Here is an 18,180-nt window from a genome sequence, read left to right as displayed (position 1 = left end):
GATAGCTTTCACACGCCGTTGGAACTACTCAGAAATGCTACTTAAAAAGGTATCAGATCAGAGATAAAACACAAAAAAGGCCATGATCATATAGCTTTCACCTCTACTAGCATATTGTTCCTTCAACATACCAACTTCTCTATGCATAACGTTTAACTCTTCCTTCAGTACCACAAGGTCAGCAACGAAAGAATTGTTGTCAAGAGCTCCCTCCAAGGATTCAAAACGCCTTTCAAGACGAGGATCAAATGCTTAGATTCTATCAATCCTTCGCAGGTTTTCTGTTTGCGTCTGAAGTCTTATGGTCAATCTGTCACATTGCTCGGTAACTGCCTCATCCCACTATTTTCAAATATGGGGGCCACTTCCCTACATTTAGAAGATTGTAAATTATAAAGCTAAAAATCAGTGGTAGTATACTATACAATGAACAAAACAAACACATATATAACCTCTTTCAACCAGTCTGGACAAGTGTAGTACTTGCGTCCTGGTTGGCCAGTTTGAGTATCAGTAGAAGACTCTAGCTTCATGTTCTGCCCACAAAAACAGCGTTCTGGGATGCCATAATCAGCATATGCCCAGCCTAGGTCTATTTCAGGGCCTTCAGATGAGGTGTCACTATACCAACTCGGCATTGTCTTCTCTTGTCTACATGCAAACAACATATGACAATAATTACTGCATATCTCACTGAGAAAAAAAGCATCCACGTGGATGGAATGTTTAAGAAACATTTGCAGGCACTTCACAAAGAATTGGTTAAAATTCTCCCAACCAGTATGTAGATCGGAACCCATATGATTGAATGGACCGGAAAAAATGGCAAAACAAATATTATACTGAACAACAAAACAAGAGTCATAAAACAATCATAAATGTGATATGATAACAAATCAGAAATGAAACAGGATACAGAAGGCGACCTGTTATAAACGGAGGTACCAACGGAAGCTCCACAAAGGTTGCATAGAAAGATAAGTCGGAAAAAGTCTATACGAGCCGAGATAGATAAGTCAGAAAGTCGGGAAAAACTGTTTCCTTCCTGGGCAGAGAGAGATAAGTCGGAAGAGTTGTAATGACTTGTCTCCCGGAGATAAGTCGGAATAGAGGTAAATAGGACGGTGACAAAATGTTAAAAAAAAATAAGGTAAATGGAAGATAAAATAAAAAGAATGACAAAAAAGTCAAAAAATGGGAGCAAAATAAGATAAGTGTCATATTTCCAAAAAGTGTCATTTTGGTAATTACACTTTGAAAAAGTATCCTATATGGTATTATACTTAAAAAATAAAGATAAGTTAGTAGGTCCTATATCTTTTAATGTGTGAAAGCAGTTTATGAGTGAAATTAGAAGCAATTTCGTTTTTTTATTGGTGAATAGTTACGAAATAGTGTCAAAAAATATATCAAACTAAAGTGACTATAAAGGATATTAAATTTTTAAAAATATTCTAAATGGTAACATATTCTAAAGTCTTTATATATGTTTGAAAGAAAGTCGTTGTTCTACCCAAAAAAAGAAGAAAGAAAGAAAGTCGTTATTTATTTCGTGACATACATAATACGCCAACGTTTCTCCAGCTCACGGCCATTGACTTTTGATGATATAGTGGAGGTGGGCCTCGACATGGTTCCATGAATTGCGCATATGCACATGTTGGAATCTAACTGGGAAATGGTTTACAATGTTGTATAGGGTTTATTAATAAAATCTGGCTATTAGAGAGTTAATTACGAGTTATTTAGAGACTAACTTTATACTTGTACAATGTTTAAACTTTAAACATGTATACTAATCATGACGGGTCTAATTGGGAGGTTTAACCAAATCTGAAAAATAAACAGTTTTCAACGAGTTAAATAGAGCGGATTTAAGCGGGCAAGGGTTAAACAGGCCACATAATTTTGCCCGATTTGGACTTTTTACACTGAATCAAATTCTCACTTAGCTCTGTTTTTTTGCCATTTTTTTTTGGAAAAAAACCTAAAACTTGCAGAAGTTATTTCATTCTTTAAATGCATTCTTGCAACAAAACGTATTGTTGGTTAATAATTTTAAAATTCAACAAATTTGGTTAACACTTTGCAAAATTTTTTAACTTTATTAATTACTTAGCATTCATCATATCGTCTTTGACTAAACAAAATAAAATAAAAAAACTTATATTATTGTCTAACATAAACTTTAAAATCTTGGATAAAAAAATCGAATCCATTACAAAAGAACTACCTTTCATGGTCTAGATAACCATCCAATGCCTTATTCCTCTTCGGAGTTATTACAATTTGCTATGTCGGATGTCCAAACACAATCCCAAGAACAAAAATCCCTCTCAAACAACTTGTAGTATACATAATGCGGGCAGCGATTGTTACACTTGTAACAAATCGGTCGAGTATGACTATTGTTGCCAAGAATTTTCATCGGATCAGAGCCGAAATAGAACGTGTAATCTGACTTGATATAACGGAGGATCTGAATATACACTCACGGTGGATAGTGATGCAACATTTGTTACATGTGTAGAACCATTCTTTTGGATTCACTTGCTTCTCACATACTTCACACCAATATGCTTTCTCTGTACTTTCTCCGTAGCAAAGCGAGAGTGGGTGTGCATCATATTTGTAGTATAGCTCATGTGGAATAGTAGCACACCGATAACACATAGCAAATGTACATTCAGTACACTGCAGATAATACTCATCACGAACACTATCTTTGCATGAACCACCGCAAGAAATCATACCCTTTCTTGATAATGATGTGGAGATGAATAAAGGATGTTCATGACTTTTGTGGGTAAAACAATCAGGAACTAAAATGCATCGAACATCTATCTGAATCTCATCGTCGCAGTCATTTTCCGAGCATTTGTACCTGAAACCAGTGGACTCACGGGCACAAGTTGAACAACCTGCGGAATTGTAGTCGAGTATAGGAGAAGGGTCTAGGACAAGAGGATGTCTATGCAATGCATGAGCCAATTTTCGAGAAAGACCAGCGCATACCTCGTGAAGAATGAAGTCACATTGCATACAATTGTAGAACTGATCATTAGAGTCGATACGAAGGATGCACGCTTGACATTGTTTCTTTGCGTCTCGAACACTATCATACTTCTCAAGCTTGAGATGATGTTCATGACTAAAATACTTGATCATACCATCACCTACTTTCTTGAATGACGCGTTATCTTCAGTTTCATCGGGTTCCTCTGGTTCCCATTCAAGTTCTCTCCTGTCCCAAACGTTCTTATGTGTTGCACATGTAAACGCAAGAGTCTTAATTCAAGAACAACAACGCAACTTAACACAAGGTTTTTCCTTTAACTGAACTTTATTGCTAGTAAATCTGTTAACACACCTTACAAGTTTGTAACATGATTTTAGAACAGACTCAAGACACACCTTGATCTGTCGCTCTAGCTCTCTCTGTTCTTCGATCTGTACTTGATCTCAGAACTTCCCTAGAAAACCTTTAACCCTTGATGCAGACCCTAATGCTTGAATCTCTCACCCTTATGCTAAGTGTTCTCTAGTATTTGTGTTAAGCTTCTACAATGCTTCACCACGTCTACTTATACCTAGTAGACTAAGCGGCTATACACGCCGAAAACCCTACACCCCAGCTTCCATTTTTGTCGCTTGGTGCATATTTCCTATTTCATTAAACTTTTGCTTGTTTAAGGAAATCTTCCATTCTTCCTGATCTGCTCCATTATTCCCATCCAGCTTTGCTTTCTTTCCAAGACTCTCATTTCTACTAGTCCAGCTCAGCTACTCATCCAGCTCCTCATTCCAAATGTTTCGCTTGTCACGTACTCCATGCTTGTGGCATTCCATCCTTCACTTCATCTGGTACAGCAACTGCTTCAAGTACAGCTACACCTTCAGCACATTTGGAATGTGCTACATAAGAGCAACCTTCATGGTTGCAAGAATATTGGCCATATTTGATGTCGACAATTTTGTAGCAAATCCGACAAAGTGAGGCCACGGGTGGGAAGGAAAGGAGTGTGGGAGAGACGATGAGGGTAACGCGTGATTTTTATGACACGAGGCAAGTTGATACAACTCTCATGAACCATATAGTTACATTGGAAAACAAGCATAACTTGGTTCCAACAAACTAACCAGTCCACAAGCTTGACATGGTATTGAAAGTGGCCAAGGGAATAAAAAGAGTGGATGGTGATGGCTTTTTGGATTTGTGATAGTAAGAGGTGGAATGTTGTATGAACAAGAGAGATCTAAGCAAAATTTGCATATCGAACAACGATAAAACTTAGATCCCTCTCTCAAGTCATCTCCGCACCAATTACATATTTTGAATATGTAACTAGATATGATATTTGTTTCAGTGTTTTGAGTGGTGAGAGTGAGAGGATGTTGGAGGTGATAAGGGTGTGTGAGCTTCCTCGGATAGCCGTGACAAAACTGGTGAAACTCCACATCACAAGTGGTGCAGTAGTAATGGAAAGTAGAAACTGGTGAGAATTCTTCTTTGTCACACGCGAAGCAACCCGATGGAGGATTTTTCCCGGCTCTATGTGTGAGGATGTGAGGTTAAGTTGGATGAGATAAACGACATATTTGCACTTCTTCGTTAGCTGCCATTTTTTGGTATATTTTTAGTTGCTGTTTTGGTTTATGATCGAATATGTTTGTCTGAATGATAATATGCTCCTCACTTTTCCCATCGTGTGGAGATGACTTGACTGAATGAATGTGCACACAAGTTAACTAATTAACGACTAAACAAGTCTCAAGTACGAATTATATTATTAAGAATGACAGAATACAAATTGTAAATTAATCTTTCCTCCATGAACTGTCTCCAAATTGTCCATTATCTCAAACAGTAGTGATAAAGTAGAAAGAAAAGATAAGTCTTTGTTGTTGACAAAACAACAAAAAAAAAGTCTTTGTTTATACGGTACTAATAACATTGATTAGTAGAGATGTTGAGGGAGCAATCGACGTAAACTAAACTATCCTCTCCACCTCTCGCAACCATTGACTATCTACAGAGTGGGTTTGGGCTTCAATATGGTTCAATTGTTTTCTGTTTTTGTTTTTTGTATTTTCTAGTGTTTGTTACTTATTTAATATACAAAAATACAAAAATCCGGAAGAGATACAAGATATCAAAAAAAAAGGAACCGGACTTGTTTGAGATCTAACTGTGATTAAGCAAGCCTATGTGTTTGAGATCTTTGCATAAAGTATTCCTCTTCAATTCTGCTCAGGAAGATGAGCTTGGATAGGCAGGGACGTTCCTCCTCATAATGGGCTGGAGTTGGTTGTTAAATAGAGAATAATCCCAATGATAGAAAATAAATTGTACTAAACCAATTGTTAATATCTTAAATTAAAAAGAAAAAAAGATTGATACTTAAATTGTCGAGACCATTAAGGAATTTGTTCAGCTCACTTGATTAAGATTTCCGAGTTTTCTTTTCTGAACCGTAAGTTACATATCAATTTTTGGAGTTTTTAGTATTTGATATATATTATGTTACATTTTTCCAACCCAAAAATCTATGTTACAAAATACATTGTCAATGAAAGTAAACAAACTTCAATTTTGCATTGCCCATTCGAGTTCTCTCCCGATTAAAATATGCACTAGATTTTACCCCGTGCATCTACACAGTTATTTTTTTAATCAAAATTTGTAATATATTTATATATATATATATATATAAATTTTTAATAAGTGTCAAAGATTTATTTTTATGTTTAGATAAAATTTTTTTAAAAAATTTTTTAATATTATTATGACCACAATCATAAAAACATAATTATAACCCGATCATTCTATTAATCGAAAATGAACACAATTATAAAAACATATTTCTAACTCACTCATTCTATTAATAAAAAAAGAACAGTGGTTATAAAACCATAATTCTAATCTGTCCGTTCATATTACTATATAATATAAATATTTACTACTTTTAAATAATATTTATCTTAATATCTTGTGTGTTTTGATAAACTAAGCCGCATACGCCCACAATTATAAAATAACATAACCCCCTCCATCAAATTATCATATAATAATAATATTTATTTGTTTTCAATATGTAAATTTTTAGTCTGATTGAATATGATTAAAAAAGTACGATAAGGTATTCATTAATCATATTTGTTGTCCTGAAAATATTATTTAGATTTCAAATGTTAAATTATATCTGACCTATATTTAAGGAAATCTAAAGTATTTTAAATTAATATTTGTTTTTAAAATTAATGTTATTAGAAAAAAATAGTTTGAATTTTAAATTAAATATAACCTATATTTAAGGAAATTTTTAGTTACTAAATTAATATCTAATTTCGGAATTAAATTTTTATATAAAAGAAAATGTGTTTAAAAAATAATAATATTGCAATAAATTAGAATAATTTTAAAATTGTTTTTAAAAAAAAAACTTTGAGAGTGTTTGAAGCAAATGCTAAAAATGCTTTTGTTTTAATATAATAGATATGCGTTGCACACTTGGAATGCGCAACAGAATAAATTTTCGGACAATTCTAAGGTTCACCCCTAGGGGTGAATTCATTTATTCACCTCCTCTCATTTTAGCCAATGAGAATCTGCCATATAATAAAATCAATTAAAGTAACTTACCAAAATAATATATTTTAAATATTTTTTTTAAACAAAATAAAACTAAAGTCTAATTTGGAAATATTGAATCCAAACATAATTTTAAAGTTTATGTAGAATTATTTTTAATAAAAATATATTTTTACATAATTATTTGTTTTATTTTCGAAATTTTTTAAAAAAAAAATAAACCCTAAATTGGAAATAGTGAACCCAAACATAATATTAAATTAATTTTTTAATGAAAAAAACTAAATCCTAATTTGAAAATAGTGAACCCCAAGCATAATATTGAAGTTTATGTAGAATTAGTTTTTTTTTTAAGTTTTTATATAATTATTTGTTTATTTTTGGAATTTTAAATAACGAAAAACTAAAACCTAAATTAGAAATAGTGAACCCAAGCATAATATTAAATTTTATTTATATTTATTTTTAATAAATATATATATATAATTATTTGTTTTATTTTTGGAATTTAAATCCTAATCTTTAAATTCTAATTTTTAAATCCTAAATTCTAATTTTTATATTCTAAATCACAATCTACAAAACCTTAAAAAATTAAAATAAAAACTAAATCCTAATTCTAATCTTTATATACATTATTATATATATATATATTATCAAAATATTTGATTAAATATTTAATCTTTTAATTTTATTTTTTAATTTTTTCGTTAAATATAATATTACATGGCAGATTCTAATTGGCTAAAATGAAAAGAGGTGAATGAATGAATTCACCCTTAGGGGTGAACCCAAGAATTTTCCTAAATTTTCATGGTTACAAAATTTTTTTGACAATATTTAATGTCAATTGTCTTGTACTGCAGCCGCAAGGGGATACATAAACTACCCTAAACCAATATATTATATACATAAGCACATCCGAAAAGGGACTATATCCGAACGACCAATATAAGGTATAGCTAAGTTTGGTCCATTTCTTTCCTTTTCTTTGTTTTTTTTTTTCGTTTTCTTTGTTTATCAAAGGTTTTTTTCAATTAAAAGCATGAGAAAAAAAAACACAATCTTTTTTTTTTTTTTAGGCTTACCGAATGTATTCGCATGCTACTTGGTCAGCTAATTGTTATCTTTTTGGTTAATGTTAGGTTGTTAAAACCCCATCAGATGTCATGTTATTTCAAAAATCTTCCTCCGATACCTCAATCTTCGGCTTAATGACAAAACTTCTTTTTCTCTATTTTTAGTGCTTCGTTTTTCAAAAGTGTCATGATTTTGGTTTCGCCTCCTTGTTTTTGAGGTTTACCGAATGTATTTGGATGCTTCTTGATCAACTAATTGTTACCTTTGTGCTTAATGTTAGGTTGTTAAAACCGTATCAGATGCCATGTTATTTCAAAAATCTTCCTCAAATACCTTAATCTCCTTCGTCTTAATGACGGAACCTCTTTCTCTATTTTCAGTGCTTTTTTTTTAAAAGTGTCGAGTATCAATCACTTGACATGTTTCTTGGATTGCTTGAAATTTATCATTCTTCTCAAATTCGGTGGCTGAACTTATTTTTCAGTCTCTTTTTCGATATTAAAGCAGCTTGTAATGGCTTTGTTTATATCTCGTTTCATTATATTCTTTGTAATTTAGCTAATAGTTAAAATTATAGTTTAGCCAAGTTGGTTATTTTACGTTGTAATGACTTATTTTTTTGTGAAATCTAACTCTATTTTTTTTTGTTTTTTTATAATTTGGAATGGTTGTAAACACAGAAAAAACTTAAAAATTATTATAATTATGTAACAAAAATTTGGATATCAATGTAAGAATCTCTAAATATGTGTCTATACATCTAATTTAAATTTAAAATTTTCTATTTAATATTATTTATTTTTGTTTTTTATTATTAACAAAAAATTTATATATAATTTCTTTATCTTTAATAGTTTTTAAAAATATTTAAAAAAGTTTGGTCCACAATTATAAAATAACATAACCCGCTCCATCAAATTATCATATAATAATAATATTTATTGTTTTCAATATGTAAATTTTTAGTCTGATTGAATATGATTAAAAAAGTACGATAAGGTATTCATTAATCATATTTGTTGTCCTGAAAATATTATTTAGATTTCAAATGTTAAATTATATCTGACCTATATTTAAGGAAATCTAAAGTATTTTAAATTAATATTTATTTTTAAAATTAATGTTATTAGAAAAAAATAGTTTGAATTTTAAATTAAATATAACCTATATTTAAGGAAATTTTTAGTTACTAAATTAATATCTAGTTTCGGAATTAAATTTTTATATAAAAGAAAATATGTTTAAAAAAAATATTGCAATAAATTAGAATAATTTTAAAATTGTTTTAAAAAAAAAAACTTTGAGAGTGTTTGAAGCAAATGCTAAAAATGCTTTTGTTTTAATATAATAGATATGCGTTGCACACTTGGAATGCGCAACAGAATAAATTTTCGGACAATTCTTGGGTTCACCCCTAGGGGTGAATTCATTTATTCACCCCCTCTCATTTTAGCCAATGAGAATCTGCCATATAATAAAATCAATTAAAGTAACTTACCAAAATAATATATTTTAAATATTTTTTTAAACAAAATAAAACTAAAGTCTAATTTGGAAATATTGAACCCAAACATAATTTTAAAGTTTATGTAGAATTATTTTTAATAAAAATATATTTTTATATAATTATTTGTTTTATTTTCGAAATTTAAAAAAAAAAAACTAAACCCTAAATTAGAAATAGTGAACCCAAACATAATATTAAATTAATTTTTTAATGAAAAAAAACTAAATCCTAATTTGAAAATAGTGAACCCCAAGCATAATATTGAAGTTTATGTAGAATTAGTTTTTTTTTTAAGTTTTTTATATAATTATTTGTTTTATTTTTGGAATTTTAAATAAAGAAAAACTAAAACCTAAATTAGAAATAGTGAACCCAAGCATAATATTAAATTTTATTTATATTTATTGAATATATATATATAATTATTCGTTTTATTTTTGGAATTTAAATCCTAATCTTTAAATTCTAATTTTTAAATCCTAAATTCTAATTTTTATATTCTAAATCACAATCTACAAAACCTTAAAAAATTAAAATAAAAACTAAATCCTAATTCTAATCTTTATATACATTATATATATATATATATTATCAAAATATTTGATTAAATATTTAATCTTTTAATTTTATTTTTTTATTTTTTCTTTAAACATAATATTACATAGCAGATTCTAATTGGTTAAAATGAAAAGGGGTGAATGAATGAATTCACCCTTAGAGGTGAACCCAAGAATTTTCCTAAATTTTCATGGTTACAAAAAATTTTTGACAATATTTAATGTCAATTGTCTTGTACTGCAGCCGCGAGGAGATACATAAACTACCCTAAACCAATATATTATATACATAAGCACATCCGAAAAGGGATTATATCCGAACGACCAATATAAGGTATAGCTAAGTTTGGTCCATTTCTTTCCTTTTCTTTGTTTTTTTTTTTCGTTTTCTTTGTTTATCAAAGGTTTTTTTCAATTAAAAGCATGAGAAAAAATGAGAATACAAACCTAGCAGGCCTTAGGATTTTTGGGCCTAGGCCATAGTAATTTAATTAGCCTAATACGTACATCAAGGAACGAACCAAACCAATTGAATCACACAACTGAACCACACATTTCTTTTTGAACAAAACTAACAATGATATATATAGTGTGCGATTGATAATGGCATGACATTGTTTTTTTTTTTTTGGCATGACATTGTTTGTACCCTCTTTTATTTTTATAATTAGATTTTGCACCCACGCTACGCGTAGGTATTTTGTTAATAAAAATAATATGCAATTAGTTATATTTATTAATATATAAATTTTATATATTAGTGTTTTAATAATATATTAAAATATTATAGTGTTGATCTAATAATTTTTATGTACATTGTGATATTTTAACGGTTTCGTTTTGAATCTATATACAGTATATCATATTTCAAAAATATATTATTTAGTCAAACACTTATAAGTTAATATACCAAAACCAACTAAAATTTTTACAACTTAATCAAATGTTACTTTTTAAACATAGTATTAACATGATAATAAAATATTATACATTCACTTATTTAAATCATTGGGGCAAGTGATTTTAGTCTCTCCTCTTTATTATGAGGCTTATCGAATGTATTCAGATGCTGCTTGGTCAGCTAATTGTTACTTTTGTGGTTCATGTTGGGTTGTTAAAACCCATTTAGATGCTATGTTATTTCAAAAAAATTCCTCAGATACCTCAGTCTCCTCCGCTATGTTTTTTTCTCTATTTTCAGTGTTTGGTTTTTCAAAAGTGTCGAGTATCAATCACTTGACATATTTCTCGGATTGCTTGAAATTTATCATTGTTTTCAAATTTGGTGGCCAAGCTTTGGAGATTTTATGATATCTTTTTCAATATTAAAGCGGCTTATAGTGTCTTTGTTTATATATTTTTTCATTATATTCTTTATAATTTAGCTAATAATTAAACATATAGTTTAGTCAAGTTTGTTCTTGTAGTGACTTTATTTATATCTTCTTTCATTATATTGTTTGTAATTTAGCTAATAGTTAAACATATAGTTTAGTCAAGTTAGTTCTTTTACGTTATAATAACTAATTTTTTAGTGAAACCTTACTTTATATTTTGTCTTAGTTCATTTTACATGGTTGCACACACAGAAAAAAAAACTTAGAAATTATTATAATTATGTGACAAAAAATTGGATGTTCATATAAGAGTCTCTAAATATGTGTGTATATATCTAATTTATATTTAAAATTTCCTATTTTAATATTGTTTAGTTTAGTTTTTTATTATTAATATCAATTTTATATATAATTTTTTTTACTTTAATAATTTTAAAAACAATAATAGAATTTGGAAATTTTTCAATTTTCAATGTTGAGGTGGACCAATAAATTTTTTTATAAGACCAATAAACTTTTTTAATTTCCTTTTTCAGCAATAATATTACAATTTGTAAATTTTCTTAATTTTGAATGTTGATGTGGACCAATAAAATTAATTTTTTTAAATCCTATGTGGATACATTCTTAATTTCTTTTTTTAGCAATAATATTACAATTTGTAAATTTTTCTTATTTTTAAATTTTTAAATTTTTAAATGTTAATGTAGACCAATTAAATTGATTTCTTAAATCTTATGTGGACACTCTTAGAAGCATTTAGCTTCAACTTTTATTAGTATATATATATATATATATATATAAAAGAAGATATAAGATGCTTTTGGCTTACGATAACAGTGACTTTTTAAGCATATAATACTTTAGTGAAGTTCTAATTAATTAAGTAATTAATTTGAGCAAGAAGATAAGAAGGCTCCCCCATGTTCACGGCTTCATTCTCTGGCATTGCCCGTTATGCCTAGATTTTCGTAAACATTTGACTATTCCTAATTCTATGCTTATGGTAAAATGATTAATTCTTTGATAGCTGTAAATTATAATAACTCTTAGTTGGAGTATGTTTCAATACCTCTTTTCGGTAACTTTCTAGAACTTGGTAAAATTTCGAAAAAAAACTGAAACTATTAAGGGAAAATCTTTTTTTTAATTATTTCTACAAGCAGTGTATATATACATTACATAACTAATGTATCAGAAACCCTAATGGGCCATGAGATATTAACCTGATGGTTAATGGGCCGGTTACTAGAAGTCCATTTGTTTATAACACTCCCCCTTGGACAAGGTAACCGTGCCTGTCACAAAACCGGGATCTCTATAATGCGCTGGGGAACGTTGCCTCATTAAAACCTTACCAGGAAAACCCAGTGGGAAAAACCATGGTGAAGGAAAAAGAGTACAACACGCATTACTCCCCCTGGTTTAGGCATCACTGTAGATCTCTAAGTCTACGCATTCCTATCTGATGAATGAGCTTCCGGAGTGTAGAAGTCGGTAATGATTTAGTGAATAGATCGGCTGAATTTTTGCTTGATCGGACTTGCTGAACCTTGACCTGACCATCCTTCTGTAGCTCATGAGTGAAGAAGAATTTGGGCAGAATATGCTTCGTCCGGTCACTTTTGATGTAGCCGTCCTTGAGTTGAGCGATACAAGCTGCATTGTCTTCATACATCACCGTAGGCTCCTTATCTTCGCCCATACCACAATCTGATCGGATATGCTGAGTCATGGACCGCAACCAAACACACTCTCTACTAGCTTCGTGAATGGCCAAGATTTCCGCATGGTTGGATGAGGTAGCGGCAATAGTCTGCTTCGTGGATCTCCAAGATATGGCTGTTCCTCCATGCGTGAAAACATAACCGATTTGAGACCGGGCACAGTGCGGATCTGACAAATATCCTGCATCAGCAAAACCAACTAGACCATCCTTGTTATGGTTAGAATAAAATAATCCCAAGTCCTTAGTACCTTGAAGGTATATAAGGATGTGCTTAATACCGTTCCAGTGCCTTTGAGTTGGACACGAACTAAAGCGAGCTAAGAGGCTCACGGCAAAGCAGATGTCTGGTCTAGTGTGACTAGCCAAGTACATTAATGCTCCTATGGCACTGAGGTATGGCATTTCAGGACCGAGGATTTCTTCATCGTCCTTCTTTGGACCGAATGGATCACTATCCAATCCAAGGCTCCTCACAACCATTGGGCTGGTCAATGGGTGGGCCTGGTCCATATTGAATATCTTGAGTACCTTTTCAGTGTATGCCAATTGATGCACAAGGATTCCGTCATTGACGTACTCAAGTTGTAATCCCAAACAGAATTTAGTTTTGCCTAGGTCTTTCATTTCAAACTCTGCTTTTAAGCATTCAACTGTTTGGGCGATTTCACCAGATGTTCCGAGGATGTTCAAGTCATCCACGTATACTGCTATGATTACAAATCCTTTGTTTTGATATTTTCTGATGAAGATGCATGGACTGATCGGATCGTTTTCGTAGCCTTCTCTGATGAGATATTCGCTTAACCGGTTATACCACATACGTCCGCTTTGTTTCAGTCCATATAAGGATTTGTTCAACCTAATGCAGTGTTTATCACGAGATGCATGCTTATCTTTGAGCTCAATACCATCTGGTAATCTCATATAGATTTCACTGTCCAGTGGTCCATAAAGATATGCGGTTACAACATCCATTAACCGCAAATCTAAGTTTTCTCTTATGGCCAGACTTATGAGGAATCGAAATGTAGTTGCATCCACCACTGGAGAATAAGTCTCCTCATAATCGATTCCGGGTCTCTGTGAGAATCCTTGTGCTACAAGGCGTGCCTTGTATCTAACGACTTCGCCGAGTTCGTTTCTTTTACGCACAAAGACCCATTTGTTTCCCACTGGTTTAACATCGAATGGTGTCCTTAAGATCGGACCAAACACATTCCGTTTCTTTAAACTATTCAACTCCACGTTTATGGCTACTTTCCATTTCAGCCAATCTGATCTACGAGTGCACTCAATTATAGACGTGGGTTCTAGATCCTCTTGCGTGTGCGCAATCTCAAGTGCTACCTTGTATGCAAAAGTTTCATTGATGTCGACATCTTTTCTGTTCCATAGAGAACCGAATATGATATAATTGATTGAGATCTCATTATTATCAATCCCTTCAGAACCTTGAGTTTTGGCGTCCCAAACCTCTTGAGATGGTTCGATAGGGTAAGTATCAGCTGAGGCTGTATCCGTGTTCTCTTGAATCCCGGTTTCAATCATTGCACCTTTCTTTGATTTCCGGGGATTCTTATCTTTGGAACCTGGTGGTCTGCCACGTTTCTTACGTGCGTCAGACTCTGTAGCAACTTGACTTTTCCCTGAGGGGACATCTATTCGTACTGGTGCATTACAAGCTGGTATGTACGATTTGGTAACTTTGTTCGGGTCAGCAAAGGAATCTGGCAATTGATTAGCTAGCTTTTGTAAATGTATAATTCTTTGGACCTCTGAATCACATTCTAGAGTCCGAGGATCTTGCCATTGTGTGGATGTTTGATTCCATGAAAGTTCTTTTACCAGCTTGTCTGTCTCACCACCTAATCTAGGATATACCGATTCATCAAATCGGCAATCTGCATATCTGGCTTTAAACAGATCTCCTGTAGTTGGCTCGAGATATTTTATGATGGTGGGAGAATCAAAACCAACATATATTCCCATCCTCCTTTGAGGTCCCATTTTAGTCCTCTGTGGTGGTGCAATGGGTACATAGACTGAACACCCAAATGTTTTAATATGGGAGACGTCTGGCTCATGACCCGTTAGCAATTGGGATGGTGAATATTTGTGCTCACTAGATGGTCGTATGCGTATTAGTTCAGCGGCATGTAAGACTGCGTGTCCCCAAGCTGAGACCGGGAGTTGTGACCTCATGAGTAATGGTCTAGCAACCCATTGAATTCGTTTAATGAAGGATTCAGCTATGCGTATTAGTTCAGCGGCATGTAAGACTGCGTGTCCCCAAGCTGAGACCGGGAGTTGTGACCTCATGAGTAATGGTCTAGCAACCCATTGAATTCGTTTAATGAAGGATTCAGCTAATCCATTTTGTGTATGGACATGTGGAACGGGATGTTCAACACTTACCCCCTGGACATACAATATTCATTTTAGTCCTCTGTGGTTGCGACCAGCGGGTCGATGCGTCAATGAGGACCATGAAATATCTGAATGTCCCACAAGGTGGGTGAATTGGTCCACATATGTCTCCTTGGATTCTTTCCAGAAAGTTCAAGGTCTCTTTAGACACTTTGACTGGTGAAGGTCGGGTAATCAGTTTCCCTTGTGAGCAAGCTGTGCACTTGAGGTGCTGAGGGAAAATACCATTTGGTTTAAGGCTGTGCCCTTTAGAATTCTGGACTAATTTACGCATCATGTTCGCACCGGGATGACCCAGGCGATCATGCCAAATAGTGTAATCTAAAAACCGTGCTTTGATAGCAGCATTAGCCTCAATCATACTGACTTTAGCATGGTAAATGCCAGTAGATACGGCGGGTATAGTTTCAAAAACTTGTTTATGGCCATTTATCATTTTAGTGATAATTAAAAACTCTTTGTTCCCTTCATCCTGAGTTTCGATATGGAAACCATTCAATCTTATGTCTTTGAAACTCAATAGGTTTCTCTTAGAACTGGGTGAGTATAAGGCATCAGAGATGTCTAGATATGTGCCATTTGATAACAACACATTAGCTTGGCCATGGCCCTCTATTAGGCTCGAACTACCCGCTATAGTGCTAATGTTTGCGGTTTTGATTACTAAATTTATGAAGTAATTCTTGTCTTTTAGAATGGTGTGGCTCGATCCACTATCCACAATGATATCCATATTGTCTTGCATATCTTCATTAAACAAGAATTATAATTCAATAACATGCAAAAATGAGATGTAAATAAAACATTACTCCATAAATAAAAATGTAAAAGCAAAAGGTCTTAAAAATCCAAAGTAAAGACAATAAATCCCAAAAACAAAAGATAAAAGTTTAAGGAGTAATGAAAAACAAATTCAGATTTTTGAGATCAATCAAGGAGGTCGGAGAGCTCATAATCCATGCCATCAATCTTATCATCCTTTGAGTCATCTTCATTGACTTGATGAACCAGGTTAGCCTCATGATTATCTTTCCCATACTTCTGGTAGAGCTCAGCAAGACATTTGGGAGTACGGCAGATCTTGACCCAATGATTAGTCATTCCGCATCTTGAGCAAGGAGTTGGTCTAGATGAACTGCCTCTTTGGGACGGTTTGTTGATACCACGACCCTTACCCCGACCAAAACTGAGGTTAGGTCGGTTATCTTGGTTCGGTCTACCGCATCCTCTGCCGTGCAGTCCATGTCCATTTCCACGTCCACGTCCACGATCTGAGGATCTGTTACGTTGGACGAAGTTGGACTCTTTTCTGGTTCCTTCTGGCAATGGGGCTGATCCTGGAGGCCGCATGGCACTGTTCCTCAACAGAAGCTGATTGTTCTTCTCAGCAAGCAGTAAGCAAGATATCAAATCCTCATAGGTGCTATGATTCATGGCACGGTATTGTTGTTGGAGAACAACATTGGGAGTGCCAAAAGTAGAGAATGTTTTCTCTAGCATATCCTTATCAGTGACCTCCTCGCCACATAGTCTTATGAGTGCAACTATCCGAAAGAGTTCGGAATTGAATTCTTCGACGGATTTGAAATCTTCGAACCGTAGGTTCTTCCAGTCGAACTTGGCTTGGGGCAGTATGACCGTTTTCTGATGGTCATATCGCTTTTTCAGTGCCACCCAAAGTTCGAGTGGATCCTCAAGAGTGAGGTATTGTTGCTTGAGAGACTCAGCGAGGTGATGGCGGATAATAAATATCACTGAGTACCGTTCTGTTTGAGTCGCGGTGTTGGGATCTTGGATGCATTCACCCAGACTTTTTGAGTTGAGGTAGATCTTGGTGTCAAGGGCCCATTTGAGGTAGTTATCTCCGGAGACAGTGAGTGCCTCATATTCGACCTTCTGAATGTTTGACATCTGAAACATATAATAATTTATGTTAAATAATCAATAGTATGATACTATGATCATTGGAATAAGGGATTTAAGGTATTCTTGGGAAAACTTTCCATTTCAGGAAACTTGCTATTTTAGGAAACTTGCTATATAAGGGAACTCTAAAATCGAACCTTAGGGTTTATAACCTAGCCGGTTTACTAGGGTTTCCAAATTTAGCTCTAATAGATAAACTTATTTGAAATTAATTTTTTTTTTTTTTTTGGAAACTAATTTGAAATTAACCGATTAAGCTTAAACCGATCGGATTGATCGATTAAACAACAAAACCGGTTAAATTAGATTTAATTTTGGAAACCGGTTATTAGGGTTATTAATCGGTTAAGGGATTAAACTAAACGGATTTGCTAGGGTTTAATTTTTATTAGGAAAAACCGATCGGTTTAAACTTAAACCCTATCGATTTAGGATTAGAATTTATCGGTTTATAAACGGTTTAGGTGGATCGATTGGTTTAGAGTTTAAGGGGTCGATTGGTTTAGGATTTAGGAGCTTGCATTGACCGGTTTTAGGGTTTTCAAGGATCGGATCTAAGATAAATAACCGATCGGTTTAGGATTTAAACCGATCGATCTCGGTTTAACGATAGACAAACCAAAACGTTTTTAGATCTAGGGTTTTGCAAAGATTTAGGTTTCGGTTTGCAAGGAATTTTAGTGTTTGGTTTAGATGATGCTAGGACCGATCGGTATAGGGTTTGAACAAAACATTAGGATCTATAGTTTTAGATAATACCTTTTCGCCAAATGGATTTCTGACCGGCTTATGATCTGGGAGCTAAAGACCACAGATATCTACTGGAAACTCCTGAAAATGATGGCCAGAAGGAAGGACGAACAGCTGCTACAATGGAGGAACCACCGCTTGGAAAGAATCACCCGCTAAGGTGGGACAGCGCCGATTGTTTTGAGTCTTGAGGGCGCGTCTGGTGTCGGATTGAGGAGCGGTTTTCACCACTAGATTCTTCTCTTCCAGGGCTTCAAAATGATATGTAGATCGCC

At 33.2% G+C, this 18,180-nt stretch overlaps 1 protein-coding gene and 1 pseudogene across 1 annotated transcript; both read right to left on the bottom strand.

Moving 5' to 3' along the window:
* Window positions 1-2,263: 2,263 nt before the first annotated feature.
* Window positions 2,264-4,623, bottom strand: LOC18026264 (annotated as a pseudogene).
* An 11,533-nt stretch (window positions 4,624-16,156) lies between these two features.
* On the bottom strand, window positions 16,157-17,140 carry LOC112089930. Its single transcript, XM_024160797.1, has 2 exons — window positions 16,688-17,140; window positions 16,157-16,609 (listed from the first exon to the last, which is right to left on the bottom strand). Exons 1-2 carry the CDS (start codon window positions 17,138-17,140, stop codon window positions 16,157-16,159), a joined length of 906 nt encoding a protein of 301 aa, XP_024016565.1.
* Window positions 17,141-18,180: the final 1,040 nt, after the last annotated feature.

This window comes from Eutrema salsugineum, unplaced genomic scaffold, assembly GCF_000478725.1.
Source record: "Eutrema salsugineum unplaced genomic scaffold, Eutsalg1_0 scaffold_11, whole genome shotgun sequence".
In the NCBI taxonomy this organism is placed as follows: Eukaryota; Viridiplantae; Streptophyta; class Magnoliopsida; order Brassicales; family Brassicaceae; genus Eutrema; species Eutrema salsugineum.
Note: the sequence above shows the minus strand (reverse complement) of the source record. Positions and strands in the feature narration are given on the sequence as shown.

What these genes read in the sequence shown, in the direction of transcription:
- LOC112089930 (XM_024160797.1), bottom strand. Translation starts at nt 17,140, where the DNA reads ATGTCAAACATTCAGAAGGTCGAATATGAGGCACTCACTGTCTCCGGA. An exon ending in CTTTTGGCACTCCCAATGTT is followed by an intron (nt 16,610 to 16,687) that starts GTTCTCCAACAA and finishes CTTGCTGAGAAG; the next exon opens with AACAATCAGCTTCTGTTGAG.